At 47.1% G+C, this 27651-nt stretch overlaps 1 protein-coding gene and 1 long non-coding RNA gene across 9 annotated transcripts in view; both read left to right on the top strand.

Annotated features, from left to right (window-relative positions):
* The first annotated feature begins 8081 nt into the window (after nt 1-8081).
* On the top strand, nt 8082-18816 carry LOC137862803 (uncharacterized). The gene is made up of 4 exons (XR_011100534.1): nt 8082-8254; nt 14836-14978; nt 15976-16077; nt 18744-18816. It is a non-coding gene; the product is annotated as an uncharacterized lncRNA (long non-coding RNA).
* A 5929-nt stretch (nt 18817-24745) lies between these two features.
* NEO1 (neogenin 1) overlaps nt 24746-27651 on the top strand; it is a 188095-nt gene continuing 185189 nt past the window's right edge. For 5 of the 8 annotated variants that reach the window (XM_068695190.1, XM_068695191.1, XM_068695192.1 and 2 more), the window contains exon 1: nt 24747-25132. In XM_068695190.1, coding sequence (XP_068551291.1) covers nt 25000-25132 — 133 coding nt within the window. In that variant the 5' untranslated portion in view covers nt 24747-24999. Of the gene's footprint in view, nt 25133-27651 lie in introns of all 8 variants that reach the window. The other 3 variants (XM_068695194.1, XM_068695196.1, XM_068695197.1) reach the window with 1 other exon arrangement.

Here is a 27651-nt window from a genome sequence, read left to right on the forward strand (position 1 = left end):
CTCAGAGGTCTTCAGATCTCCCTCTGCACGGGGCCCAGTTACCATAAAGTGTTTAAAAAGAGGTAATCCCAGCCCACTCATCTGTTGAAAAGGGCACGTTAGTGTTGCAGAGGGAAGGAGATGTTCTCCACAGGTTGCACATCTGAGCAGAGCAGCTGCCTTGGCAAGCTCCTCCCTTCCCGGGAGCTCGCAGCTTCTTTACTCAATAGCCTCAAGACTTGGGACGTGATCTGTGCAAGTCGTGCTGAGCTGAGCTGATGGGGCAGAGTCAAGAAGCTGCCAACTGGGTCATCGTGTTCCTCCCTAAACCAGGCAAATTTCTGACCCTGAGCTGGTGGAGTTTGGTGAGCAGCACAGGAGGGAGCCATGCGCAGAGGGACGGTTAGAAGGAACCTGCAGTGGGTTCTTCCTCCCTGAGATCTCACCCTCTCCACCTCCAGTATTTCCTTCTCAGTCTTTGTCCATACACAGAGTGTGAACTTTCAGTGTGTGTGTGTCCTGTAAAATTTGCATCTGCTGTGCCACACAGAGTGGCAAATGTCTCTGTGGGCAGGCTGACCCTTCTAAAACTAGGGACACAGCATGGACACCATCCCAAATGCTTTAGCTGATCCCTTCCGTTAGCCAGTTCTTGGCCCAAATTAGCAAATTTTGGTGAAAAACACAGCACAAGGCAGGAGTGAGGTTATTCTGGTCACCTTTGTTTTCTGATGTGATCTCACCAGGGGCAGTTCAGCTCTTCTCTTTGGGGTCTGCTAGTTTTCCTTAACACTCAGAAGGGCCAGAAGCAGCAACGGTTTCTGTTTTCTCTTCCAAGCCAGGCACCAACATGGTGAAGCCCACAGCTGGGAGCAAAGAGTGACTGCCACCTTCTGCTGCTCCCCATCGGCTGAGGCAGTGCCCAGCCATCACAGCGCAGCCCCTCTCCACCATGAGAACCAGTAGCAGAGGCTGTGGCACAAAGAAACACGGGGTTTGGAGGCATATCTGCACCCGCCTCTGTTAGCACAGCGTGCTCCCCGAGCCGTCTGCCTCCCATCCATGCAGCTGCCTCTCACAGAGCCCGTGGATGTCTGCAGCAGCCTGCCCAGGCTTGTCGCACAGGGTGCTTGGCTGACTAGCAGCGTGCTGGGCTACGGAGAGTGTTTCAGTGCCTTAAGACTCTGGAGAGCCCCCTCTGGTCCCTCCTGCAGCTGTGCTTAGCTCAGGTTCTCAGGAAAGTGGCTCTGGTTTTGAGGGTTTTCTCTGGGCGCTCCACTGAAGGCAATATGGGCAGACAGGTTTCCAGTCTCTTTCTGACTCCCAAGGTCCCCCTTTTATCCCTGAAGATGTGGCCTTGAGTTAAACTTCATGGAGAACTCTTGAGCTAAGCAGCTCACAGCAGCTGTACAGGTTTGGGCAAAGTAGAGTCTTGTACCTCTACCTCAAGAGACTTGAAAATGCAGAGAGCAGCAGTGTAATTTCAGGAAAACAGCCACTGGAGCACATGTGTTTTTCCCTTTCTGGTTTGATTCTAAATGTTTAAATTCTCATAATTTGGGTCTCTCCTTGGAGTGATTGTGGTGCCGAAGCCATCCTTAGCTTTTTGGAATTTCCTTTGTCATCTTGTTCTTGTTTAGATTATTTTTAGGACTATTTAGAGGAAAACATATTTGTATTCTTTGTTTCATGCTGCTTGCTTACCACCTGAAATCCTCATCTGCTCTTTGCAGTTCCCAGCACAACTGTGAGCAATATCCCGAGCAGAGCATTCCAACTTCAGGTGGAGAAAAGCAACAGAAGCAGATGGGCTTGCAAACAGCAGAGAGCCCGCTGTCCTGCGGAGGTCCTTGCAGAACAGAGAGGAGCAGAAGGGTTAGTAAACACTGAGCAACGTTCATTTTCTGGGCAATGTCAATAGCTGAAATGTGATGATCTGGGGAGGGGAGGACAGTGTAGGAACAGCAACTATCATATTTTGGCACAGTCAGCTATTCCCAGCAGAAGCTGTTCATGTCAGAACTTGTAGCAAACTGGAGAATATGGGAAAGGGAGGGGGGGTATGTTTTCCAGCATCAAAGAATTTGTGGGTGAAGGAAACAAGATTTCTACCAGCCCTTTTACACCAGCATTTTTATCTTGGTTTCTAAAGAAATATCCTACTGTTACGCTGTCATTCTTCCCTTCCCTCGAATTACTTTTGAAAGTGTCAGTCAATCAGAGGGATACGAAATTCCCACGAGTTACCTGAAGGTTTGCAGCTGAGTGGAGGAAAAAAAAGCAACAAATTGCCATCCCCACTAGTGGAAGAAGCCCCACATCCGCTGGGAGAAGCAGCAGCAGCCAGCTGGCCAGGCAGCACACGTGTTGCTCCGACCTAGCATGTGCTGCCAGTTGTCCAGCCAAGCACATGGAAGTGAGCTGGAAGCGAGCTGGAACGCTGTGGGGAAGGGCAGGGGGGAAGATGATCTGCGGGATCTGGTTCCCTAATAACCGGGCTGGGGTATTTCTGCTTCTCAGGGAGCCGCGTGTGGCTGCACATGTTCCATTAGCGGAGTGATGGTGAAGAGAAGCAGGGTGCATCAGCCCCGTGCGGAGGTGTGGGGAGCAGCTCTGTCGCTCCTGCTGCCTCTGCTCTCACAGGTGTGCCGCAGGGACGGTCGCAGGGGAGCTGGGAAGAAAAGCCTGGCGCTGACACAGCCTGTCAGGGCCTCCAGCCCAGGTGATGACAAACCTCCGAGTGCTTCTAGCTGCCCCTGAGAAGCAGCACATGAACTGTTTCCTGAAGGAATACAGATCCCTGGCTGCATAAAGGCTGCTTTTCCTTGTCCTTCGCTCACCCTGTGTGTAATAGAGCCTAAGAGTGATGCAATCAGGCGTACTTCCCTGTTAGAGGGCAGGGGACTCCTTCTGTCTTTACTTTACTTTCATGCTTGGGCAGGACCCTCTTTCCTGTCATTTCTGGCTGCTCTTTGCTTACCGATAAACCCTGGGGGGTTCGGTTGCTTAGTTTAGAGCCAGGAAATGAATGAAGAAGGGCAGGAGAAGAAAGAAAACAGAATAAGGAGGCTCACTTCCATAGTTTATTGGGCCCAGAGAGATTTCTATAAACCACATGGTTTCAGGTGTAAAAGAAATGAAAGATGATAACCAACGTGGAAGAATGGAGCAGCCCAAACCTCCCACAGCCCAGTGAGTCTCCAGAAATGTTGGCAAGGCTTAAACAGCAATTTACTGTAGCTGCAGGCAAAGAGCAGCCCCTCCACCTTGTTCATGTCAAGAAGAGGTCCTGATTCATGGGATCTGTTTTTATTTCCTCTGACAGGGAAACTACTGTGGATCCTGAGCAGTGTAGCAGTCACTGAGATAAGAGACCTGTGAAAGATGGTTCCAGGTGAGGATTGTAGAGAGATTTGTGTTTGATTTAAGGTTGAAGAGTTGATATTTCTATTGTTGGTGGGGATTGGGAGGGGAGATTACCAAGTCCCCAAGTCTTAATGTAAAATGCTTAGAATCTGGAACAGATTGCCAAAAAGACACTCAGGGATGACTAAATGCACAAAGCAGCTTGAATACCCCTACCACCAGAGATCATCCAGTCCAGGATAAAACCTCCGAAATGGGCAGCACTTATATAAAGTACATGTGTCTGGGGACTCAAAATACAAGAAAACAGTACCTGAGGATAAGGTAACACTTTCTTCTCTGTTTCCTAGAAAGGAAGGAGAAAATGCCAAGAAGTTACTTTTTTTTTTTTTTTTTTTTTTTTTTTTTCTTCCCTGACAATGGACAGGAGTGGACAGCTCAGGATTTTTTTTTTTTTCTGAGCTGGAGAAGAACCACTGCAGGTTAAGATGATCCCCGTAACCCAACACAGTGGGCTCACTTCATCCCGCCACAAGTGGTTCTGGCATTTCTAGCAAGATTTGCAATTCTAAGAAGTAACCTCAGAGGTTAATTGAAGTCTGAAAATAAGTTTATTTGGTAGATAGGCTAGAAGGGTTTAATTACATGTTTAGATCTGTGTTACTTTAACCATAAATTTTACCTGGGAAAGGAAACTGTGGTATTGGGAACAACAGCTTCAAGCAGTTTGGATTTGGAGACGGAAAATCATGGGGACTGGCAGATGGAAATGAGCTCTGAATTAAAGGATTCTCTTTGTTTGTTTTGGGCCCAAAATAACTGGACTATGTGTAAGGCCTGCTTTTCTGAGGATGGGTACTCAGCAGTTTGGTGACAGACTGTCAGAAGGAAGCTATCTGAAATGCAGGCTATAAACGTCTGGATTCTTTTTGCCTTCTTTTTTCTGCCTGGTATGTCATATTCTCCATGCAGTTTTCCAGATCAGAGTTACTCTTCCACTTGTTCCCCTTTGCCTCCTGCTGAGTCAATTCCTTTATTTTCTACCATTATTTGTACTGTAGTCACTCCCAGAATCTGGGCAATCTTCCTCAGAAGTCTCCTTGTCTCCCAAGCTCACCGCCAACTCTCCCACTAAAGCTTTTCTTTCTTTGTTCTGCAGAAGAAGAAAAGGCCAGGAAAGTGTGCTGTGACACCACCCATTCAGGTGCCATTGCCCTGTAATTCGTTACAAACTTGATACGAACGTAGAGTCACTGAGAAGTGCTGCAGTGAGACGTGTAAAGGCTAAATTGGTTTTAGCACATGAAAGGGAAGCAAGTGCTGTGGCCTGGTATCAGGCACCGAGTTCTGGTTTTGGTTTGGACACTGACTCACTCCCTGAGCTCAGGGAAATCGCTTCCCTTCTCTGTGCACCTGTTTCCACTCCCCACCTCTAATTGTCTGTCTGGTTAGGCTGTGAGCTCTTCAGGACACAGCCCATCTCTCGCTACGTGCGTGCACAACGCCTCGGCACAATGGAGCCTTGTCTTGGTTGGGGCCTTAGGTGTTAAAGTAATACAAACAAGAATAAAAGGTATGCCCAGACGGCACGGCAAGCTTCCCAGACATGCTGCCCTGCAAGCGTGTCTGAAACCCGATGTGCTGGGAGCCGTCTCTGTTCCCAGCCCTCGGCTTCTTTCAGCTGGCCAACAAGGCATTAACCAGTTCCAGTTACAATGGGGAGGTGAACTGGCACGGTCCCAGTTCCACTGGGAGCCAGGGTGAAATCACTAAGCCCGTTTTACAAACTCAAGCAGCGTCCGATAGGAGCCCCCATCCTGTGCAGCCACGGACCTGCCTGGAGCTTCGCCACCTCCCTGCAGGTGAAAAGCTCCGCTCACCAGCCTCGAGCTCATCTTGGCTCCAATTTGCCAGTGGAGAAATGAGCGGGAACATTTTCTCCTTTCCTCCCTTGTCTGAGGAGCTGCGTGCATGTTTCAGGCTTTCCTTCTTGCCTTCCTGCTTCTGCATAGCCCCTTCCTCCAGTGGCTTGTTCATTCCCAGCACTCCACCCCATCTTTTGCTTTCCTCCCTGGTTTGAGACAGCATCTCGCTGGTCCTGCCTCACACTCGGTGAAGGGGTATTAGATGGATTCCCCACAGAGTATAAATTGAATGGAGAGAAGTGGCTGGTTTCCCAGCAATAATTTATCTGATTAAAAAAATACTCCCCGAACTCCCCCCTCCTCTGCCGGCCCTACACCCCCTCCAAAAAGAAGACTGGCACTCGGGCTAGTGTTACAACTGCATTATTCAAATTGCTGGAAGGGGGATTTCGATGGGAAAATGACCGTCAAAAGATGGCTCTCTGGGGAAAAAAGCGGGAGCTCTGAAATTTGGATCATGGGTTGGGGTATGGAGGAGGCAGAGAGAGTAAATAATTCTGAGTCAAGTACCTCTGTGCTTTATAGCTGTGCCCTCACCTAACAAATATTTTACAGATAGGCACAGATGCATCTGCTCACACACGTGTCCCTGCACACTCCTCTTGTAGAAGAAGCCATCAGCAGCAACTCTGGGGCAAAGCAAGCTGCTCCTGCAGGTCCGTGCCTCCTCTCCTTTTTTTTGCCTTGGTTCGGGGCTCATTCCAAATAAAAGAAGAAATCCACTTTGCAAAATGTGCATCTCCTTGTTTGTTACCTGTGCAGGTTTTATTCCTTTCAAATCAGCGTTATCCAAGGCTGGTAATTTTCGCCTCCTGCCGAAGCCAGCGTTCCTTTCCTCACATAGGTGGTTGTAATTGGGGAGCGGAGGAGTCACCCTGCCACCCCTTTTCAGCACAGAACGGCAGCGTAGGTGACCTGAACTACGTCTTCCTGGCTTGTCTGCATTTTGCTGTTGCCTTTTTCTTTGAGGGAGAGAGGCAGGTATTTTACATTTCATACTGCTTCCACAGTACGGAGTGATTTATAACAGGAGCTACCTTATTAATGTCAAGGGCAGAATTGCTACCGACATTCAAGCTGCAAGAGCGTATGAAAATCATTTAGTTAGCTGTGGCACGATCCCAGCACCGAGGGCTGTTAGCTGATGTACATTCCTCTCTGTGCTCGCGGCCTCGGCGAGCCTGCCTGATGGTTTCAGGGCAGTGGGTGAAACATGAACGGGCCCATTCTGAGCTGCAGCTTTGCAACCACGGAGCAACCTTAAGCCAGTCACCAGGGCTCAGGTTTCCTTGATTTTTGACAGGAGTACTGCTCAGACAAAACCTCTCTGCTCCTTCTGGAGGATTTACACTGCCACAAGTCTTCATTTTTTCCAGATGTTTTACCTAATAAATCAAGGAGTCTCATCAGAGGATTCGAATCCAAAAGCTGTTACCATGACTTCAAAGGCACAGACTGGAGTGGAAAGAAGCAGTGCAGACATTTTATACCAGGCTGTAGTCACCGATCATGAATATACACTTTGGTTCCAGGATTCATCTATAGATAGCAAAACTCCACCGTGATTAAATATAATGACACTGCTCTCCTTCAGCCAGCCTTTGCTGAAAAGGAATTCAGCTGAGGCACCCGCAGGCTGCGTGGCTGGCAGAAGTGGTGTGCAGTGACACAGGGGGCGGCTGGCCCAGGTGAGCTCTGCCAGCCCCCAGCCAAGATCAGGGACAGTTCGCTCATGTTTGAACTCTCTCTGGCCTCTCAGGTCAATATATGGTTGCGTGTTTTCTGTCAATGCTAGTTTAAGCTATTTTCATGTAAAGGGTTCAGACTTTGTATTCTTCAAATGTTTGGGAGAGAAGAAGATAAAAAGATTGCATGGCTGCAAAATATGATTGTGATTATTCACGCCAGTTTGTTTCTTGATCAAGAATGTAACTTTTTTTTTTTTAATATAGTGAACCCTTCCTTTTTACAATGGTGTCTTTTTACATGGTGTCATTTTCTTTCACTGTTACATTTCTAAAGATAAATGCTCCAGCATTTGAGAAACAGTATCATTTGTGTTTCTAATTACTTGATTGCACAGTGTACTGCAGGATAATGTAATGGAGAAAAGCAGCTGAGAAAAGAAGGGATGTTCCTGCAGTAGGTCAACTGAAGACCTAAGAGGCTGCAGTTTGGTTCCCTGCTTTCTCAGAGAGCTCTGCCATAACTCCAGCGGGTACTTGCTGCAGGTGATGTGAGCAGAACACTTGGGTTGTGGTACCTGACGATTCTGATACTTGAATAAATTGTCACCAAGGGGCTATGCTAACCCCTGTCTTGTGCTGGTAGTGTGTTAAAAGTATGCAAAGGGCTCTTAGTGCAAAGTAGATGTATGGTAAACTGCTTGTGGGTCAAATCTCTGAGGGAATCGGGGACTGTGGTACCTAGAGTGCTATGAAAAGACTGTGCAGCCCCCAATAAACTCTATAATTATGTAAAACTGACTTGGGACCTGAATTTACTCCAGTTAGACCTTTTATGTGTCCCAGGCAGCAGTGTGCAAGAAGGCTTTTGGTTGTTCAATATCCTTAAACCAGATCTTAAAAAAATCCCCTGTGGTTGCCCAGCAGGTTTGCAGAGAGGAAGTTTCAGTGAAGGGGACGTTCTGCTGCATTCTGGTGGAGGGCTGTCAGAGCAGGCAGAGCCAGGTACGTACCTCCTAAAAGCAAGTTCAGACTAAAAAAAAACAAAAACAAAAACAAAAAGCAAAACAAAAAACAACTCATCTAAATATTAACAATAAAATTACATTTATCGTGATACAGTTTGTTCCTGCCAGACTTCAGAAAAATTGCTGCTTATCTTCCCACCCCCAAGATGCTGAAGCCCAGCACCACAAACTGACAGGACTGCCTGGGATTGGTGACATCTAGAGTGATACGTGTTGGATCATCAGAAGAGAGTGGGAGCAGCACAGCTTGGCTTCGGGAACCTAAAAATAGGTACTATCATTTCTGAGCTGAAGCCTCCCTCCTCTTTCCCCACCCAGCCCTGCCTGTTTGGCATATGCAACACATAATCGCAGTGTTCACTGTGTACCAAAGAAAAGCCACATTCCTAAAGCAAGCAGTGCGTTAAGTACTGGACACACTTTGGTGGCAGGATATGTTACAGCACGGCTCCTAAGTTAGTATCAGTGACAATGGTTTGCAGATTTTCTGTTGGCAATGGGTCTAGGAAAGGATACAGCTCATCTGCTGCATTTCCATGTGGAAAAGCATCAGCGATGTTCAGAGACGCACCATAAAATAGGGAGCTTGAATTCCTTTCACTGGACAGCTGCTCGGATACTTGTAATTGAGTGATTGAGTGATGAATATAGCACATTTGATTTTCCTCTGGATCTTTTCTCTCTTTATTATGCAGCTCTGTGAATCTCAGTCATGCTTTCACCTTTTTTTTTTAAAGTCTACTCGCTGGAGTAGGTATTTGTCAGCTTCTGCCAAACCCCAATAAGCTATTTCATTTCAAAAAAAACAGTTATTCAGGAAGGGTGAAGTTTGATTCACAAAGATAGCTCTCTTTGAAGATGTCTGCCTCTTTAGTAGTGACTGATTTAAATGGGTTCCATTTTAGTATGCCTGTTATGCTGTTCTCAAGGCCTCACAAAGGAGGAGGAATGGTGTGAGGCCATATAAATCAGGGTTTGTTATAGTGAAGTCAAACACAACTGCACCATGGGGTGTTAATAGTGAGCAGGCAAGAAGTCAAAAGCAAGTCAGAACCAACTAACAAAAGCCACAAAGCTAATCTGTCTGGTTCTTGATGCTTCGCAAAAGTGCAGCGTCTGCATGCTCATGTTCTGTTCTAGAAGGAGCTTGGGGTGTTAGACTGATCCATATCACCTTTTCAAAGTGCTCCAGTAATTGGATGAGTATGTTTGGTGTAACATCTTTGGCTCTCAATTTCTCCCATCGGGGAAGATCTAAAAATGAAGCTACGTGAGCACATCGCTAGGCCAAGTCTTCTCGTACTTACTAGCACCAGGCTCACTCCACTGAATGAGCTCAGCTGAAACGCTGGTGAGGACAAGCAGGCCCCTGGACACATGGTAAGGGACCTGCTGGACTGCACTTCCTTTGAGTAGTGCATTGTTGTGTGGAGGAAGAAATCTGCCAGTCTTTAAGAGTTTCCTCCTTTCCAAGCAGTGCTTTGTGGGCAGAGTGGAGGGCAGCCAAGAAAAATTAACTATATGGAGAGGTACAAAAAACCTTCTAGTGCACAGCTGAAGTGAAGGCTCTCAAGCAGTGTTTCCTGTATGCTTGAGGACAGATACCACATGCACCAGCTCCTTTCTTTAGAGAGCTTTGTCTTCAACACGGCTGCTGCCGTAGGCCTGATGTTGCATCTCATAGTCAGGTCCTCACAGAATGGGATTTCTGCCCTGGGCCTTATTCTCTAGAGCAATGGTCCTGGTGGCCTCTCCTTACGTGCACATCGTTTATGTGTAGGTTTGTTGTGGGTTAAATCCTGGGGCTTTTAGTCCACCAAGTTCCTCTTGAAGCCCATGAGAAATGTTGGAATAAAAAGTGGATGAGGATCTTGGTGCGCAGCCTTTGGCGAAGGTGCCAGAGCATATGTGTTTCCCTCTGCCTCAGTCCCATAGTATAGGAGCACTTCAGGTATTTGGAGGTCTCCCTTCACTCTTTCCTTCACCTGCTCTTGCTAAGACTCAGGGCTGCGTGCTGGACTATGAAGCTGGAAGGCAGGTGTGGAGCTCGCGTGGCACCGCCGCACATGGAGTGTATGCGATGGGCACATCTTTCTCTTCCAGAACGGCTGTGCCATCCCTGCGGCATCCCAAATACCTCAGAGCCCAGAAGAGAAACTGTGCCCCAACCTCCTGAAAAGTACTGAGCTGTCAAGCCAAAAAGGAGCTGTTAGTGCTTTAAAATGGGCCACGAGGCTTCTTTCTTACAGACCGAATTCAAGACAGTGGAAAGTTGGAGGGACTGAATGTAGCTTGTGGGCTGGGATCGTGGGTGATCGCATGAGTCCATTGGACAGACTGCAGACACGTGCGTGCACATGTGCCTGCAAGCACATACCACTGTGGTTTCTGTATTAGTTTTTGTTATTTCTCAATATTCCCTTTAATATTTAATGTATTTATCTTGGTTGCTGGCAATTACAGCAGTGAGAGTGCTGACTCTGGTGTCCCTCTGGGACATGACATTGGCTTGGGACAGCACAACGCTTTCCTGTGGGTCTGCAAAAAATGTTCTGTCCTCTACCACCAACCCCGAGAACATTCCTGGCTCCTCTGATAACATCCTTAACTGCAGCACTGACATAAAGAATTTAATGCAGGAGTGACCTGACACTTCCAAACTTTCTTTATTTTCCAGGAGTTCTGGGTCTCTAGAGCCTATTTGTTGTAGCTCTTCCCAGCAAGAAGGACTTCAGCTGTCTCAGTCCCGTACCTACAGTGTCTCTCCATTCCACAGATCATTTTTTTTGGAAAAAATTACATTTGGCAAGACTAGCAAGGAGGGAATGAGAGTGCAGACCAGGACAGTCTGGCATAACTGTGGTGCCCTGACACAGTTCTTTTGGAAGACAGAAACTGAAACAGGAAAGGGAAAGTCCTGGTAGGGAACAAGAGCTGGGTGAAGTCCAGGACAGGAACAACAGAGGGTGCTGCAGGTCACAGCTGAGCGGAGCTGACAGCTCTGGAAAGGGTGACACAGGAATGTGCCTCGGCTAAGGTGCAAGGGTGCAGTTTTGATCCGTGGAGGTGCTGCACTGGTGACTGCAACGGTCATGGGGGAACAATGGGTCAGGAAGGGCTGAAGTCCTTCAGCTGGAGAGTGCCAGGTATTGGCCGGTGCTGTTCACGTCTCCCTTTAAAATTAGGTCAAGCGGAGTCCAGATTTCTCCTGCTAAGCAGAACAGCTGTATTTAGGAAGCCGTGGCTGTCACGCAGCCAGCCTGGCTGTGGGAGCCGGGAGCGCTGGAGGGCAGAGGAGGGGACGCACTCAGACACAATCCGTGTGCACACAGGTACCCTCCAGCTTGATGCACAAAGCTGGATTTTGCCTTTGTGAACATTTGCCAATTATAACATATCATGTGCGTCAATAGTGCCTCTAACTTGCCTTAATACCTTTTTATGAGAATAAAATTTGTTCTTATATGGTGCTTTTCATGCTTGAGGCAGTTCAAAGCGCTTCGCTAAGCACAGTAATGAGTTAGATCTGGGGAGTGCAGTGATTGTGTAGGCAAATACAGGGACTATTATGTGCTCTGCAATAATTCACAGAGCCGCCTATGCTAGAAACTGTTTTATTTATTGAAGGGAGGAATGTTGGCTGGATCTCATGGTTGTCCTCTGGAAGATTTTAATGATCTTTAGCTTCCATACAGAAAGGCACCTCTGAGAAATGGGAGCCAAGAGACCTGGCTTGAGGAATGACACATCCAGCTATGCAGTGCTGCAGCTCCCGTGTCAGCTGAGGTGAGGGGCCCAAGTTTAGTTGCAGCCCTTGAACCTGAGATTTACCTTTCTCAAGTATATTACATCTCTCTGAATCCTAGCAGTACCCTCAGGCTGTCTCTGCTACTTGATGTTCTCTTTTAGCTTACATTTAGTTATAAAATATATGTGTTTTTTTTTTTGAGCGGGACCTTCCACCCCTAGGTCCTGAAGAGGGATTGCCGAGTTTAACAAAGACTTTGTGAAACACCATGGAAGTATTGCAGTTCTCCACAGGAATAAAGGGAGATTTGAGGCTAGATCCAAACATCTGAAGTGAAATTTGCACAGAATTTAGGCACATTAGTCCAAAGTCATGATCCTGAAAAACCTGCTCTCAGTGCTGCATGCTGCAGGGGCTGTCTATACATGGCAGACTCTTCGTTTTCAGCATTTGAACTTCTTCCTCTGCACCAGACAGACCTTTCCTGCTGACTTACTGGCCAAACTGTTTCTGGGATTTCTCCATAAAATGTTTGGGTCAAAATGAACTGGTCTGATGGAAGAGGGCAGTAGCTGTTTCCACTGTCCTGACTGTGCTGGTAATCGTTACAGGTCCAGGGGGCTCTGGACATGTCTTGCAGGTGCTGTTATATTTTTTCTGCACTGTATGGGTGACGATGCAGCACATGTTCTCAGTGCCCAGTCTGGGGGAAGGACAGCAGGTCTTCATGACTGCCTTCTGCAGGGGAAGAGACAACACGGGCTATGCAGGCTGCTCCCTATGTTCCCTCTCCCTGGAGAGGTTTGTCATAGGGTGGCTTGGAGGAGAGCTTTATCCCAGAAACCCTGGGATACTGCAGAACACCACGTGCAATCCAATCCTCAAAGTAAATTCCTGTATTTTTACATTTTCTAGAAGAAAGCCTCAGGAACCCTACCTAGCACATTGCCCTGAGCTTTTGATGGCTGGGGAGCCCTTTCTGCTAGGTAGGCCTTGATGTTGGAAAATGTGCATTACCCACTTCTGCCGTGTTTCTCCAAAGGGAGCCAGCTTTTTCTTACTGCTGTATGATTACAGAAGCCTAATTAAGAGAGCAAGTGGAGTCAAACAGGAAGATGCTTCCCTCTAGGTGCTGTCTCAGCATACACGTCTTCAGAGGCTCGTTGCTTACACAGCGAACTGGCCTGTGCAGCTTCATGCTTTTGGGCTGTTTGAGTGTATTCAGCCTACAAGAGCGTTTGCCATCATGGTGTTTGGTGTCTCCTTTGTACACTGCCTCAGTATTACACAGAACAGTTTAAGACAGTTTCTTTGGCCTTTGTGATACCAGGAAGCATCCTGTGTTCAAGGACAGCCTTGAAACTCCTCCTGAAGCTCCTATGAGGCCACTTACGCTGCACCTCCTGTGAACAAAGAGGATTTGCATGACTTTTCACATCTCCCGCCTGCCCAGTGATTTGTGGGTTAACTGTGAATAACAGTCATTACCTCTCTGGAGCTCAGGGCACCCAGGGTTTCAGACTGCACTGCAGACAGGGCAACCCTGCTGACATGAATGGAGCTGGTCAATTGGGAATGTAAACAGAGTCTGACTTATTATTGAATTAACTTCCTAGCAATCATAGGGTAAGGATAGAAAGGTATCACTTCAGGCTCCTCTGGAATGGTACGGGGGTTAGTAGCTTGAATTGTCCAGAGCAAGACTACACCCGGCTCAGACTGTAAGTAAAGACTAATAATATCTCTAATTGAAACCAGACGAAACATTTGAGCAGTCAGCCTACAAGTGCTTCACAAAAAGTGGAAAGCAAATGCTTTTTGTATAAGCATTAATCTTTGTGCCTCACTGGGGTCATAAGTGCTAGTAAGAGTGCAAGGAGAGAATTCAGCTTGGTCAGCACTGGTCTGTAAAGATCTATGTCCGGTTTTGCACTTAGTTCTGTTTATCTGGGGCTATTAATTAGCTCCTTTCAGTTTCCCTGTGAGGATCTGTATGTTAGATCTAGGGAATGCTCTTGCACATAAAGATCTGTCATTGATTGCTTGGGCAGCTAAATTGGGTAGACAGTTCACTGCTCAAAGGTATCTTAACTTTGCATCCTTTTCTGCTAGGGCAGGAATACTGGGGATGACTTCAATCTTTTTGTAATCTCCTTGTACACATTGCTTTTCTAATTTCATGCCTAGGTATGGCATTTCCATTACAAAGGAGTTTTGTTGGTTGAGCTCTGCTGGTCTGGGTCTTTCAAAAGCTGATCAGAGCCTTTGGTCATGTGCTTCTACTCTTTTGCCGCAGAACAAAACATCATCTACACAGATCCTAGGCTATCAAAGCCCATGAAACAGTTCAAGTGCCAAACACAACCCAAATGGCTGCCTGAGAAAATTATGTCTCCCATAGGGGCTGTTGAATATGCACAAACGTATGCTCTGTTTTCCTAACGTGTCTGTCAGAACCCTGCTGATGCCTCCAGCAGAGAAAAATATTTGGCAGAGTCCGTTTCCCCCCAAACTTTACTCCTTGCAGGAAACAGATTTTTTTTTCCTATGTATTTATTTGTGCTTAACTGTAATCACAAAGGGTTATATTTTTCCCCTTTCTCTGGTGACCCACGAGCGTCCACTTGCTGTCAGTTCTGCATTTCCTCTTATCTTTCACAGAGCTGTGAGCCTTTTCACCCTTTCCTCTAATGCCTGCTGTATTCCACGTGAGAATTTTATGTAGGATGTGGGCTTTATGATGGGTGGGCTCTATTTAGGTTTATTCAGCATCCTGTGCAGGCTTCCCTGTTTTAAAAAAACAAACTCACTATTGTTCAGGTGCTCTGATGGTATTATTCTAATGTAAACAAGGCTTCTCAACACAGCTGTATAGGCTAATTTTTCAGGCTATCTCTTTTGCTGTCTGTTGGTTCCCCATACATTTAACATTGGATTAATTTAGTTGAAAGATCCCCTCTGTAAGTGCTGAGCAGTTTCACTCACTTCTGACCATTTTCAGGAGTCTGTTTGTAGCTTTTCTTTTAGAGCTAATTACCTCAGTTCCTAGCACTGCGTAAGTTGGTGCACAACTTAAAATTAATTAACATCCCTTTATCTTTCAGGCTGGGGATTCCTCACCTGTGTCACCCAACCCACTCTGGGACCATGAAGTAATCCAAATGGGGATTTTGTCCACGCTGACTGCTGCGTTGGCATTCACAGGTTCTTGGTGTTACCACTTGAGTTCCCCTTTCTTTTTCCAAAGGTGGGGACTGGTGTCTGTTGCTCACCCCACTGCCCTGTTCCATTGCCTGTATTTTTTTGCAAACTGCTTCTGAATGCTGCAGACCGTTATCTTACTCCGTTCTGTTGCAGACTTTCAGATTTTTGGGCCTGCCTTCTCTCAGTCAGTGTTAGAGTAGACACAGTGACTTTCCAGTGCTGTTTTAACAGATTGGTTCACTAACCTCAGACCCGTGGTTTGAAAGGTGGTCTCCAAGTCAGCCGCTGGCAGTGCAACAGATCCAGTACTGGGCTTGCTGTTGCTCATGGTAATTGTGAGTCAAAAATCTACTTTGAAGTGGTTTGTTCCAAAACCCAGTCAGGATCTGGTTTATCATTTGAGTTCAGTTTGTCTTTCAGCAGTGTAAATACATTATCCATGTTAGAGAATCATAGAGCTTTCTGTGCTCAGTCGTTCTTTACATACATCAAACCTGTTATTTTTAGGTGAAGTGCAAGATTTCTTACATATGTCACTTCTAAAACAGTCTGTATTGTACACCTGCATCAGCTGAAAATCAGAAAAGCCTTTCCTGCATCCGAACTGGCTGGAGCCAGGAACAAGACTAACTGCTTCATCTGCCTGGTTTGGAAATTGCTCACAGTGAGGAATTTGCCTCACACGGTGTTGGAGTTCTCACTGCTCGCTTCCTGCAGCAGGAGCCTGGGCACAGCATTTGCTTCTTCAGGAGTCTTCTGGGGGCACTGTACCCCCGCGGGCTATTACATTTGTCAGAAACTGTATGTAACACTTTAAAAAAAAAAAAAAAGAGAGAGAGAGAGAGAGAATAAGAAACTGGGAGTTTTATGTGAGTCTTTTTTTTTTTTCTTCGGTATTTTTTGCAGCTTTATTTTTAAACTAAGAATTACACATGAGCTCTGCTCTTTAGTAAAAACACACATTAACACCAGTAGTAGCAGTAAACATCAGAAGTGTGTCAGTAATACTGTGTCTTCTCCCATGCTGTCTTCTCGAAAAGTAACACTTCCTAGAGTGACCTGGCAGCAGGAGAAGTATTGGCTCACGGCAGATATTGTGACGACAACCCCAGAATGACCCAGTGACTGTTACCTGCTATTTGGTGAGTGGCTCAAGGTCAGAAGGAAAAAGCTGGACTACCATTTGAGAGGGTGGCTTAGACAAAACTAACAGGTCGTGAAGCAAGCAGCAGCCTGAAAGAAGGCTTTGGAGGCAGATTGCAGCCATTTGGGGCTAGAAAAACATTAGATTCGTGAGAAAGCTTTTCTTCCACTGTCAAATATATCTTATTTGTTACCTGCCTCAGAGGGCTCACATCTGAAAAATGCCATTTCTTTTCTTCCTGGAATGTAAATGTTCATTCTAGATGGTATAGACATAAACCTCAATTTCTCTTCAGCCCTCAATGGAGGTTTTTGAATGTGGAATGAGTCTTTTTGAGAAATGGATTTCTTGGTGAATAAAGCTCTTCTGTACTTTCAGAAATGAAGGGTGCTTCTGATAGCCTTCACCTCTTTTCTCTACTATTTCTCCTTTTTTAGCAATGTGAGTTTGTTCCAAACATCTGAATTCTCACTGGTCTTTGGGAGTGATGCTTTTTAGCTGAATGCCTTTGTGAGTGTGAAGGCATTTTGCTTTTACACAAAATGTGTGCTACCTGCATAGCGTAAGAATATTTTCCTCCCAGGCTACCTTGCCAACATGTACCTCACACTACACTGAAGGAGGACATGCCATTTCAACCTTCGGTCCTTCTCAGAGCATCCTCCTTCCCAGAAATGTGCGTCAGTGGAGGGGGAAGTAGGTGGTGCGACAGCCTGGGCAACGTTTTCTTACAGTGTAGTGCTACCTTCTTGCTAGGAAGTGACTTAGCACCTTCACCTCTTCTGGGGCAAGGCACTTGACTGCCAATGGGCAGTGATTTTCCAAAACCACTGATCTCTGGTGGTATGAACTAGTAACCTCATTTAGTTTTCTGCAGTTCCCACTGCTCCCTTTAAGTGTTTCTGAATGTCTTTGTGTCTCTCTTGGACACAAAGTCGCATTCTGACCTCTTTGAAACTCATTTCATATTTCTTAGAATCAATAGACTTCAAATGCAGTAGCAGAAATACCAACTAGTCAATAAGTGCAGTCAAGTTATGTTAGAAGTAAAAGCAATGTGTTGTAAGGGCAACATTTTCCTAAGGAACTGCTATTCGGGCATATTTGTTGTTTCAATTAGTCTGATTTAGTGGCTCAGTCAGGGGGCTGCAGCCTGTAGCACTCAGACTGTAATTTGATTTCTAAAGCTGCCGTTCAGGTACTAAGGAAATCAAAGTGTGTGGTAAAACCACATCGTGACAGCAGACGTACAGCCCCTGATGTGCTTAACGTGCTGTGGATCTGTCAGGAAGATACAAGGGTTCACGGCACGATCACCCGCATTTTGTACCCCGTCAGAGGTGCATGTTTTGCTCTCCTGGCTTTGATCACTGCTCCCCTGGGAGGAGCATGGAGCGGTGGCAGAATGGTGGTGTTTTTCCAGAACTGTTGCCCTGAAGGGATATTTAAACGAAAAAAAGAAAGTAAAATTAACGTGTGTGAAAAGTGCCAGATTGACAGCCTTAGCGAGTAAAACACTTTACCTATTTGAAGGCTACCCACGTTTTATCTGCTCGAGCTGTCAGTGCAGTACCACTCCTTAGCGTGAAATGTTTATTATTATTTTTAAAGCTGTCCCTTGTTTCTCCAAATTGCTCAGTCCTGCATCTGAGAAAGATTCAGGCAGTACTAATGGGGGTAAGAAGCTGGACTTCTGAAATCTAGGAAGAAACACTGGCAAATTTGCCCTGCTTTTGGAGATACTTGAAATTTGCAGGAGGCTAGAAACGATTTTACAATAAAATTTATGCAGAATGTTTCAAGGCGTAGCTCTGCTTTCAAACTAGAAACTGCTGGGAACAGGAGCTTGTTTCTTAGCAAATCAGGGCTGTATCGCTGCTGTTACTCTGCAAAGAGACTTGCTCGCTCTTCTCCACAAGCTACGTAACCGAGCTTTTGTCTGGACTTTTGCAGCATGCTCAGGTGCTGCAGCATGACTCCCTGCCTTTCGTGGCAGGAAGGTGCAACATTTGATTCTTGCCTATAGAAATAACACAAAGTTTGAATCTGAACACCTGAAATATTCCAGCCGAGTCCAGTTTAAAGCTACCATCGTCATAGCCAGAAACTGAGCTCCGTCCTAAGGGTGGGCATGTGTCCCCTGTGGGGTCACCACGTTCAGCTGCTCACAGATCCTGGGGCAGGAGGTCACTGACAAAAGACGAGTCCTCCGGGAGAAATTAAGAAGCCCAATACAATATCTCTTCCATAAAATGTCCATTACATTTTTAGGAAATGCTTTCACAGAATTTGAAAGAGTGATGAGATTTTGAGTAGCATTCTAACAGGAGGGAGGAGAACTTTGAAGGGATACCTGCTAAGCGTATGAATAAGGTAGTTGCTCATTACAAACAGGACTCTGTCCCAGTCCAGATCTGCAGTCTGGATGTCAGTATTCTTTCCTGTTTCTGCACATCTGTCTTCACTATATTGTATTAGTGGTGTGTGCCATTGTTCCTGAACTGTTAAATTCGTGGGCTGAGGTAATTTTGTTTGTACTTACTGTACTGTCACAAGGCTCTACTAACTGCTATTCTTCAGTTTCTGTGGTTTAAGATGGGGGTACTTCAGTCAGTATTTTTCAACAGGAGCCTTTTTATCTATATCCTTCCTTCAGTTTTAAAGATCTGAAGCAGGAGTGTGAGATACAACCCAGCCATGACTGACCTATAGCAGCACCGAACACTTACGGGAGCTGCAGGTATTGATGCAGCAGTGAAATCTGTCCAGTTTCAAGTTTTATCATAGAATCACAGAATGGTTTAGGTTGGAAAGGATCTTAAAGATATCTAATTCCAACCCCCCCGTCATGGGCACGGACACCTCCCTCTAGGCCAGCTTGCTCAAAGCCCTGTCCAACCTGGCCTTAAACACTGCCAGGGATGGGGCACCCACAGCTTCTTTGGGCAAAATGCTTGAGACTTGCTAATCTGACTCCTGCTGACCCATTTGCCTTCCATGCAGGTAACGTGGCTGCTTCTCCGCTTCCTGGACTACACAAACCAAAGGCAGCTGATCAGCCCCTGGGCAGTGGATGGTCCTGGAGCTGGAGAGCTTCTCTTCCTGTTGTTTTTAGCCTTTCTACTTTTTTCCTCTCTGTTTTGAATTGCTCTCAGACCACTGCAGTCTCACTTCCCCACCTCTCCCGGCACAGAGACAAGGAGAAAATGTGGTAGGATTTACATGGCATTGAAAGATTAGGACTCAAAGAGATGTGAAATTTGTCTTTGTGGTGGACCTGCTGGACTACCTTCAGTGATTCATAACACCTTCCCTTGGTTCGGTTTTCCTCCTAACTTCTCTGAGGAAAGGACCTGCTGTTATTGTGTGATCGTACGGTGTCTAATACAATAGGACCAACCTCAGGTAAGACCTTTAGGCACTCCCATTATACGAATGAGAACAAGATTGTTGGTGTCAGTAATTAACATTCTTGTGGGATTGTTGGAAATGCTTTGGGATAAACACCACCTGGAATCCTTGCCTGGCTTATGTGGTTTTTAAGCTGCAGAGGAGGTTGATCCTGTTCACAGGAGAGGGCATGGATCGTCTGTCTCTTCTCTTTCTGGGTGTGGAAAAAGTCTTTCAGTCCAAAAACACATTACAGCACCTCAGTGAGAAGTGGGATGCTGGAAAAGCAAGGGCATTGTCAGTAGGGAAGAAGAATGGAGGCTCAGTTATCAATGTGACTCCACAAATGATCTCACCTGAGGACAAAGACTATATGACAATCACCAAAACAGGGAGAAAAACACCAAACTAAGTGTCGCTGATAACATTGTGAATGCCTGTGGCACAGTGTTATCCCATGACAAGCTTCCGGAGATGAAATCTGGCTCTGGTTCAATGGATGGCAAAACTCCCACTGACTGCAGTAACATCAGGCTTTCCCCTTGGGGTTGCCTGCATTTCTCTGCTTTTGAGTGCCCAGACAGCCGCATCCCACATCATTATGCACATTCTGATAACAAATAAATTATTCTTTAAAGCATGGATTGGATTCAGTAAGCCCTGCATTTTGGATTCTATTTTCCCTCTATCTGCACCTGAAATCCCCGAATAAACAAACACTGGATTAGATCTAAACAGCAACTCTGCTCAGTAAACGAAGCCATTAAAAGCATTTCACACCAACTGCTCTGCTCCTATTTCAGACTCTGTTAAACACGGAGTCAAGCTAAGAAGCTCAGTCTTCCTTCTCAAACTTTCCAGGAGACTAACCGTAGTTATTGGAAGGTCTGCCTCCATTTGCCACCCTCTCTAGCTCCAAGTGAGGAGTCGGAATTGTCCAGCTGTTGACATCAGGAAGGACATAAATATGTGCTGGGGTTAGAGGCTTTCTGGCAAATGGCCTGCTAACCTAGAATTTACTCTGCAAAGTTGGGAGGATGACTTTTAACCTCCGAGCAGTTTTCAAAACCACATCGGTCACCAATAAATATGAAAAATTAAAAAAAAAATCTTGTCCCTACTGAATGATGAAGGAGAACAGACCTGGGCTCTGTGGTGCTGCGATCAGTATGAAGACCAATATAGGCATAAGCAAACTGGTTGCCAGAATAAGTTTGTGGTTGTTGCTCATACCTCATACACCAGGGAGGCAGCACTAGAGATTAAACTTAAGGTGAGTACCTAAAAGATGTAAATCTTAATGAGTCACGTCTTTGTGCTGCAGCTCCTTCTTTCCCCAGAATTGCCTTAACCAGCTGTTTGAGGATGCCCAATAATGGGAAATTCTCTAGATAACAATAAATTGGTATAACAGTTCTGTGCCACCTGACGTCCTGCTAAGCACTGGAGAAGTCATGATCAGAAAAACGGACACAACTAGAGCACCACTGACCAGTCCAATCCTAATTTCATCGCTTTTCTTGTTGGCAACAGATAACACAGTGCAATTTACAGCAGCCCTGGAGTGTACGGTAGTCCTCGGTGGAAGCCTCATTACTGGGAGTCACAAAAGGTCAGTGAAATTGTCTTTGTTCCATAACCTTGCTTCTGTGCCAAAAAGCAGTAGGTTGGTTTGCAGTAGGAAGCACCTCAAGCAAGAGAAAAAAAATTAATCACTGAAATTAAGGTCCTCCCCTGGATCTCCCCTCCGGAGAGTATTCTCTGCCTCCGTTGATCATACTCAGACTCCCAAATAAGGCAGAATTTTGAATTAATAAAGGTACAATGTGAACATTTGAGTGACAGCATTAAATCTTGGCTGTAAGGCTTAGATATCTCCAAGAGGAGAAAAACTTTTCTCATTCAGTCATTTAGAAGTGGCTGAGGCAGATGAGGTAAACACAGTCTCCAGTTATTATAGAGCAATGCAGTCATTTATACGTGCATATTAGACATTTGCACCCTGAAGGTGTTGTTTTTTTTTAATTTAAGAGTTTCAAAGTTAAGAGAAACTAACATTAAGGTGGCCTGTGCAACTGTAATTTGTCCCCTTTTGTGCATTTGCATTATGATGCGCTATTTAATTGTAATTAGAGCACACGCTGTTCTTTCGACAGGTTCCCGGCCTCGCTCATTGTACAGAATAGCCTGTGCTCACTAAGTAATAATTTTATTTTCTCCTCGCTGTTCACTATGTGGCCCATGCTTTATTTACTGCACACCATTCAAATATTGTTCTGAAGACAGATTTATTCATTTCCTCCTGGGCTTTTGCATGGTACTCATCACTATGGTATCCAAGTGCTTCGCAAACTCTAATTCATTTTCTCAACTCTGTGTGAGAACTGGTATTACCCTTATTTTACAGATGAGGAATCTAGGCATACAGATGGAACAGTAAAAAATATCTTTTAATTTTAGATATCCAATTAGAAATACTCATGGCCTGATTTTGTCAGAAAATATAACATGTTAAAGCATCTAATTTAGTCAGAGTTGAATAAATTCTCATTTACTGTGGTTCTATCTGTAAGAGCTCTTCACGTCTGCAAATCAGACTTCAAAATGTCAAATCAGGCACCTAGGAAATGCGGGCTGCACAATTAATGTGAAGCCTCTGTTTTAAGCACTGTGCTTTGCTCTGCGCAGGAGTTTTGATGCTGAAGCCCCTTCCTGGAGCAGCAGTTGCCCACCTGAGCCACAGCGCTTTCTTTTCTTGCAGCTTCTCGCAAGGTACATAGCATACCTACATCTAATTTTTGTAGTAAATGAAGTGGAAGTTATTTAGGCACTTAATGTTTTTCCTTGACCTTGCTTCAGCATCAGAGCCAGGCATATCTGCTTGCATTGACAATCTGTATTCTGGTATTTCATAACTTGGGAGTGTTTTACTTTGCATCCCAACTAATGTTGTTTTAATGTAGTTTTCCATGTGCAATTCTCTCCCATGTAGAGATAACCTAAAAAAAAACAGCAATTTAATCCTGCGTTGTTGTATTGATATCTATGTAGGCCATCAGCAATGTGGAAACTTATCCTAAATGAGGAAAGAAATAATTTGGCTCTCCTGCACGTAGTCCAGCGCTGCAAGAGGATGCGGTACGTTCTCGGTGCGTTTCAGACACTTGCTGCCAGTAGATGTGACAGTTTCCCTATGTTCTTCACTCCCATTCCCATTTTTCTCCCATTCCCAGTCTGTTTTCAAGTCTTCTCTCAGCTGGCTTCCAGACTCTTGCTCTTGAGCTTTGCTTTATCCCTCCCTCCAGGCAGACCCAGTTTCCCCTTCCAAGCCCCATTCCCTTTCACCGCCCTGGAGAACCTGTCTTTTCTCCAGACCCTTTGTGCCTGCCAACTTCCCCAACCCAGTTCTTGGCCCCACGGAGGAGCTTCCTGCTCACGTTGCCTGAGAAGCAGGGAGAGGACTGGAAGGACGGGTTCCCCGCTCGCCCTGGGTACGTTCAGACTTGGCATGGTCCAGGGCAGCGGGGAACTGGAACTGCAGGTCCAGCTCTGCTCCCACAGCCTTGGGCTGCAACCGGCTCCGTGAGCATGAAACCGCTGGGGAATGGCACTGCTGAGCTCCAGTAAACCCTCGCGGAGTGCAAATGGCATTTTTGGTAGGTTTTTACACGCAGGTTTTTGAGGAAGCATCTCTGACAAGGTGACTGTTCTCCTTTTCAGGCCCAAAGATATTTTTCAAAGGACATTTACCTCTGGCCTGACGGCAGGAATGACAGAAGACCTTTTTGAAGTTTGACCTGAGGTATGAATTTCAGACGCTTTCATTTCAGCACAATAGTTACTCTGGCATTATTAAAGGTGACTGAAGATGGGATTTTATGACAGGAATTGCTAACCAGCTTCGATAATAGTTACACTTCCAGAGCCACCTTTTAATCAGGGCTTCTTTTCTCAGTATAAATGATCACAGTTCATTGATGGTAATCCTTCTGGCATATCAACCATCAGCTTAACGTGGCAAGCATTAACGTGGAGAAAACCAAACATCCTTCTGAGGAGGTAATTATTCACCACTGTGAGAACGCTCCAGGATATTTTCAGTGGAGGACAAGCCTCCCGCTTCCTGACAGAAACACTGGACAAAATTATAAAATAATGAAGCAGGTTTCACAAAGAAAAACACTTTGGTATTAGCTGACGCTTTGCAGTCATGCTGGTGTTCAAGTAATCATGCACATCTCTGCATCTGTAGGTGCAGAGATTCACACGTGCACAGGTGTGCTGTGTCAGGCTTCTGCCTTGCAGAAAAGCCTTTAAATGCACAAATCTGCAAATTCCGCTGCCTCAGGGCTCACTTCAGTGGAGCATCACCGCTGCCTGCATGGAGAGGGACACCCTTGCCAAATGGTAATCAAGGCAAACGACAAACTTTCCTGTAATCAGTCCTCAGCTCCTCAGCAGCAGTGTTAGGATGAGTGTTAAACCTGAAGAAACGATTTTAAATGTGGGTTGTTTTTTGTGATAGAAGTGTACTTTTTGGGGAGATGTACCCAATTAGCTGTGTTTTGCTGTTGCAGTGCCCCAGGGGCATGGTTATTGCAGGGTTTCCGCACCACTTCTTGAGCCTCAGCGCTATGTAATTATGCACTGAAGGAGACGATTCAATTAGTCAATAATAAAACGAGGTGCAAGGATAGCGTACAGAGCGTAAAAATGTCATTTAGTGGGCAGCAGGCCATGATGGAAAATATATAAGGGTACACTTCAGATGATTAATGGAGGAGGAATGTATATTTATAGCTCTCATTGTGTCCTTTGTAAGGATACGCAATGCAACAGTCGGAATAAAACCGCCCGGTAACGATGCACCATCCAAAACGGTTTCGATTTGAATGGCAAATGCTGCCTGAAGCGAATTACCCCCGGGAGGGCGAAAACACGCATCGCCCGCCTTCACAAAGTTTATGAATCCGCGGTTATCAATGCTTTGATTCGTTGGGAAACACGCTCGTTCTGAACCACCGAGCCGCGTTCCCTGAGAGAACACAAGGTGCTGGGGGGGGCTGCTGTGAGGAGGGGAGGGAGGCGCCATGGCGGGGTGCCCTCACGGCGCTGAGGGGGCCAACGGTCCTGAGGCGGGAGGGGGGGGGGGGCGCGCGCACACCTGGCGCGCGATGGCGGGAAGGGGCGCGTGCGCCGCCGCCGCCTCCCGGGAGCGCGCGGGCGCATGCGCGCGGGGTGTGTGTGTGGTGTGCGGGGGGGGGCGGGGCCGCGAGGGGCGGGGCGGGGCGGGGCGGGGCGGGCGCCGCTGGGCTCCGTGCGCGGCAGCGGCCGGGAGCGGCCCCGGTCCGGGTTCGGGTCCGGCCCCGCCATGGAGTGAGCGCCGCGCTGCCGCCGCTGCCGCCCGCCTCCCTCAGCCCGGCTCTGCCCGGCTCGGCTCGGCTCGCCCCGGCTCGGCCCGGCCCCGCTCGGCGGGAGGTGCGGCCCCGCCGCCTCCTCGGGGCGCCGCGGCCCGGCGGGGAGCGGAGCGATGGCGGCGGGGAGAGCCCGGCGGCCCCTCGGCCCCCTGTGGCTCCTCGGCCCGCTGCGGCTCGGCCTCCTGCTGCTCGGCCAGCCCGGCCCGGCCGCCGCCTCCCGCAGCGGCTCCCCGAGCCCCCGCACAGGTACGGGGAGACACCGGGAGGAGGGAGGGGGGTGTGGGGGGGGCGGTCGTTGAGGGGGGGGCGGCTCCTTCCCCGCCTTCCCGGCGCTGCTTCGGTTGCTGAATGCCTCTGGGCTCGGCTCGGTGCCGGTTCTGTTCGATTCCGTGCCCCGCCGCACTTGTCCGAGCGGGACGGGCTGAGGCGAGCGCCGGTAGAGGCCACTGCGCGCCTCGGGAAAGCGGCTCCTGGCCGCCTGTCCCTGCTGTCCCTCTGTCCTCCTGTCCGCCCTCCTGTCCCTCTGTCCGGCCCTCTGTCCGCCTGTCCGGCCGTGCCCGCAGCCCGGCACCTGCATGCGGAGCCCCCTTCTCCGGGCGCTGCTCGCACCTTTCCCCATTGTTGCCTTTGCCCATCCGCTAGCGGAGCGGGCGGCTTCGCTGCCTCCAAAAAAATCAAACCAACCACAAAATGAATAAACCCGAGGAAAGCCAGCCCCGTAACAGCGTCCAGATGAAGCGTGGCGTGTGTGCGAGGCTGCCCTGCAGAAAGGCCTCCGCGACAGGGAGAGCTGGGCATGGCACGGGGGCATCCACGGGCTGCAAAACGACGGCATGGAAAAACTTTCCTTTTCCCCCCCCTCTTGTCAGCGATGGAATAGGAGAAAGCTAGAAAAAAACCTTGCATGTTGAACGCTCGGATTTTTTTTTTTTTTTAATATTTCCCTGTGGATTGAACGTTGGTGTGTGGAAGGCAAGCCCTGCGTAAGTGGACCCTGGAGCAAACCCAAGTGGTGGTTCAACGAGCGGCTCTCGGCAACTTGGCGCGAGTGCGGCCGCGCCGTGCTGCTGGCGGTGAGCTGGGGCTGTCCTGCTGCACATCACGCCAGGCAGAACCGCGCGTGCTAGTTCTCAGCTCAGGCACTACTGATGTAATCGCCTGTGCTGACTCCTGTTGACAGGGAATGTATTTATTTAACCTCTCACATAGCGCGAGCTTTGCCGATTCCAGCTCTGAAGACTTCTATTCGTTTTCCTTTTGAAAAAGAATAAAACACCAACAACATTATACTTAGGTTCCAAGATCTCTGTGTAATAGATAAGTTACTGTTTTGATGTGTAAAATCTTACCATGTGACAATTCTGTTTCAGTATTTATTGCTCTGCTGACAGCTCGCTGCAGTTATAGTCATGTCGGGTGCTTTTTGCTACTTATAAAAAAAATCCTTTCTGTTTTGAGAACATCAAACTGATAGGTGACGCTTTATCTGTTGAAGCTAAATAGGTGAGTTAAGTCAGCCAAGGGGGAGTAGCACGCAGAAACACAAAATAAAGCATTCATTGAAGCTGACTGTTTCTCAGAGTGTCAATTTGGAAGCATCAGCGTGGAAACGCTGGAAGTTCAGCGCACCCCTGCTGCCTCCTCTCTCTCTCTCTCTTTTGTGGAATGTGCTTTTATGCCCCGTCGATGCGCTGCCCCGTTCCACCCGCAGTAAGGACCGGGAGGCAGGGTTTGCCTGACCCTGAGCTCTTCAGAGGGAGTCACTGGAGGGGGAGAGCCTTTCTTGGTTCTTTGTCTCGATGAAGATGTGAGATGCTTCGTGCGCAGCGGATGAACTCCAGCCTAATTTGCACTAGCTCCCACCTGATAATTAGTATTTTTTTTCTTAAACGCGGGGTGTTCCCCGTATGCTCCTGTTTGGCAGGTGGGAGAGGCGCATTCGAGTCCCTCCCTGCTGGTGGAAGAGGGAATCGGACACAGATGTTCCACGTCACGCACAAAGCGCTCCCTTTGTGCTGGGGGTGCAGGGGTGACAGCGCTGTCGGGGGGCCTGGCGCGGGGCTCCAACTCTTGGGCGAGCGCTGAGCGGTCGCGGTGAGGTGTGTGGGGCTGGGGAGGACGCGTAGCCTCTCGGGGCAGGTTCAGATGTGGCGCTCATCTCAAATCTCCAGTGGCTTTTGCTATGTCCCAAAGGAACAGATTCCTCTTTATAAGCCTTTTGGTATTGATAAAAATGACACAAAAGCGCAGAAGTTGGAGGTTTGGAAGCCTGTGTTCTTTGTATAGAGCCCCTAATGTTTGAATGATGTTTGAGCCCATCTGTAAATAGGCAGTTGCTGCTCTCTGAAGAAGGAAAGAGCGTAGCTGAATTATTTAAGGAAAAAACCACCTGTGTAACTGCAAGCATTTGTTTGCGCATCTAGGAGCTTGAGTCTGTTTCCCAGTCTATCTGTTTGCTTTGTATATAAGACGAAATGAGCTCCTTATTTCAGAATTAGGACAGTTATTCACTTGCAGAGTAAACCCCCCCAAAATCCATATTAAGGAACAAGCATCAACTAGCTAAATCCTGCCTCTTGTAACTGAAACTGACTTGAGATGAATGTGACAACTTTGATCTATACAGGATTACATTATTAAGAATGAAATTGAAGTTGGTGTCGATTTTAATTTTTAATGGAGAAGCTATGATAAAATATATGCCCTATTAAGATTGCAGATGAGATTATTCTGAAGCAGGAAATTTGTTCCTTCTCTCCCTGATA

This window comes from Anas acuta, chromosome 12 (genome assembly GCF_963932015.1).
Source record: "Anas acuta chromosome 12, bAnaAcu1.1, whole genome shotgun sequence".
NCBI lineage: Eukaryota > Metazoa > Chordata > Aves > Anseriformes > Anatidae > Anas > Anas acuta.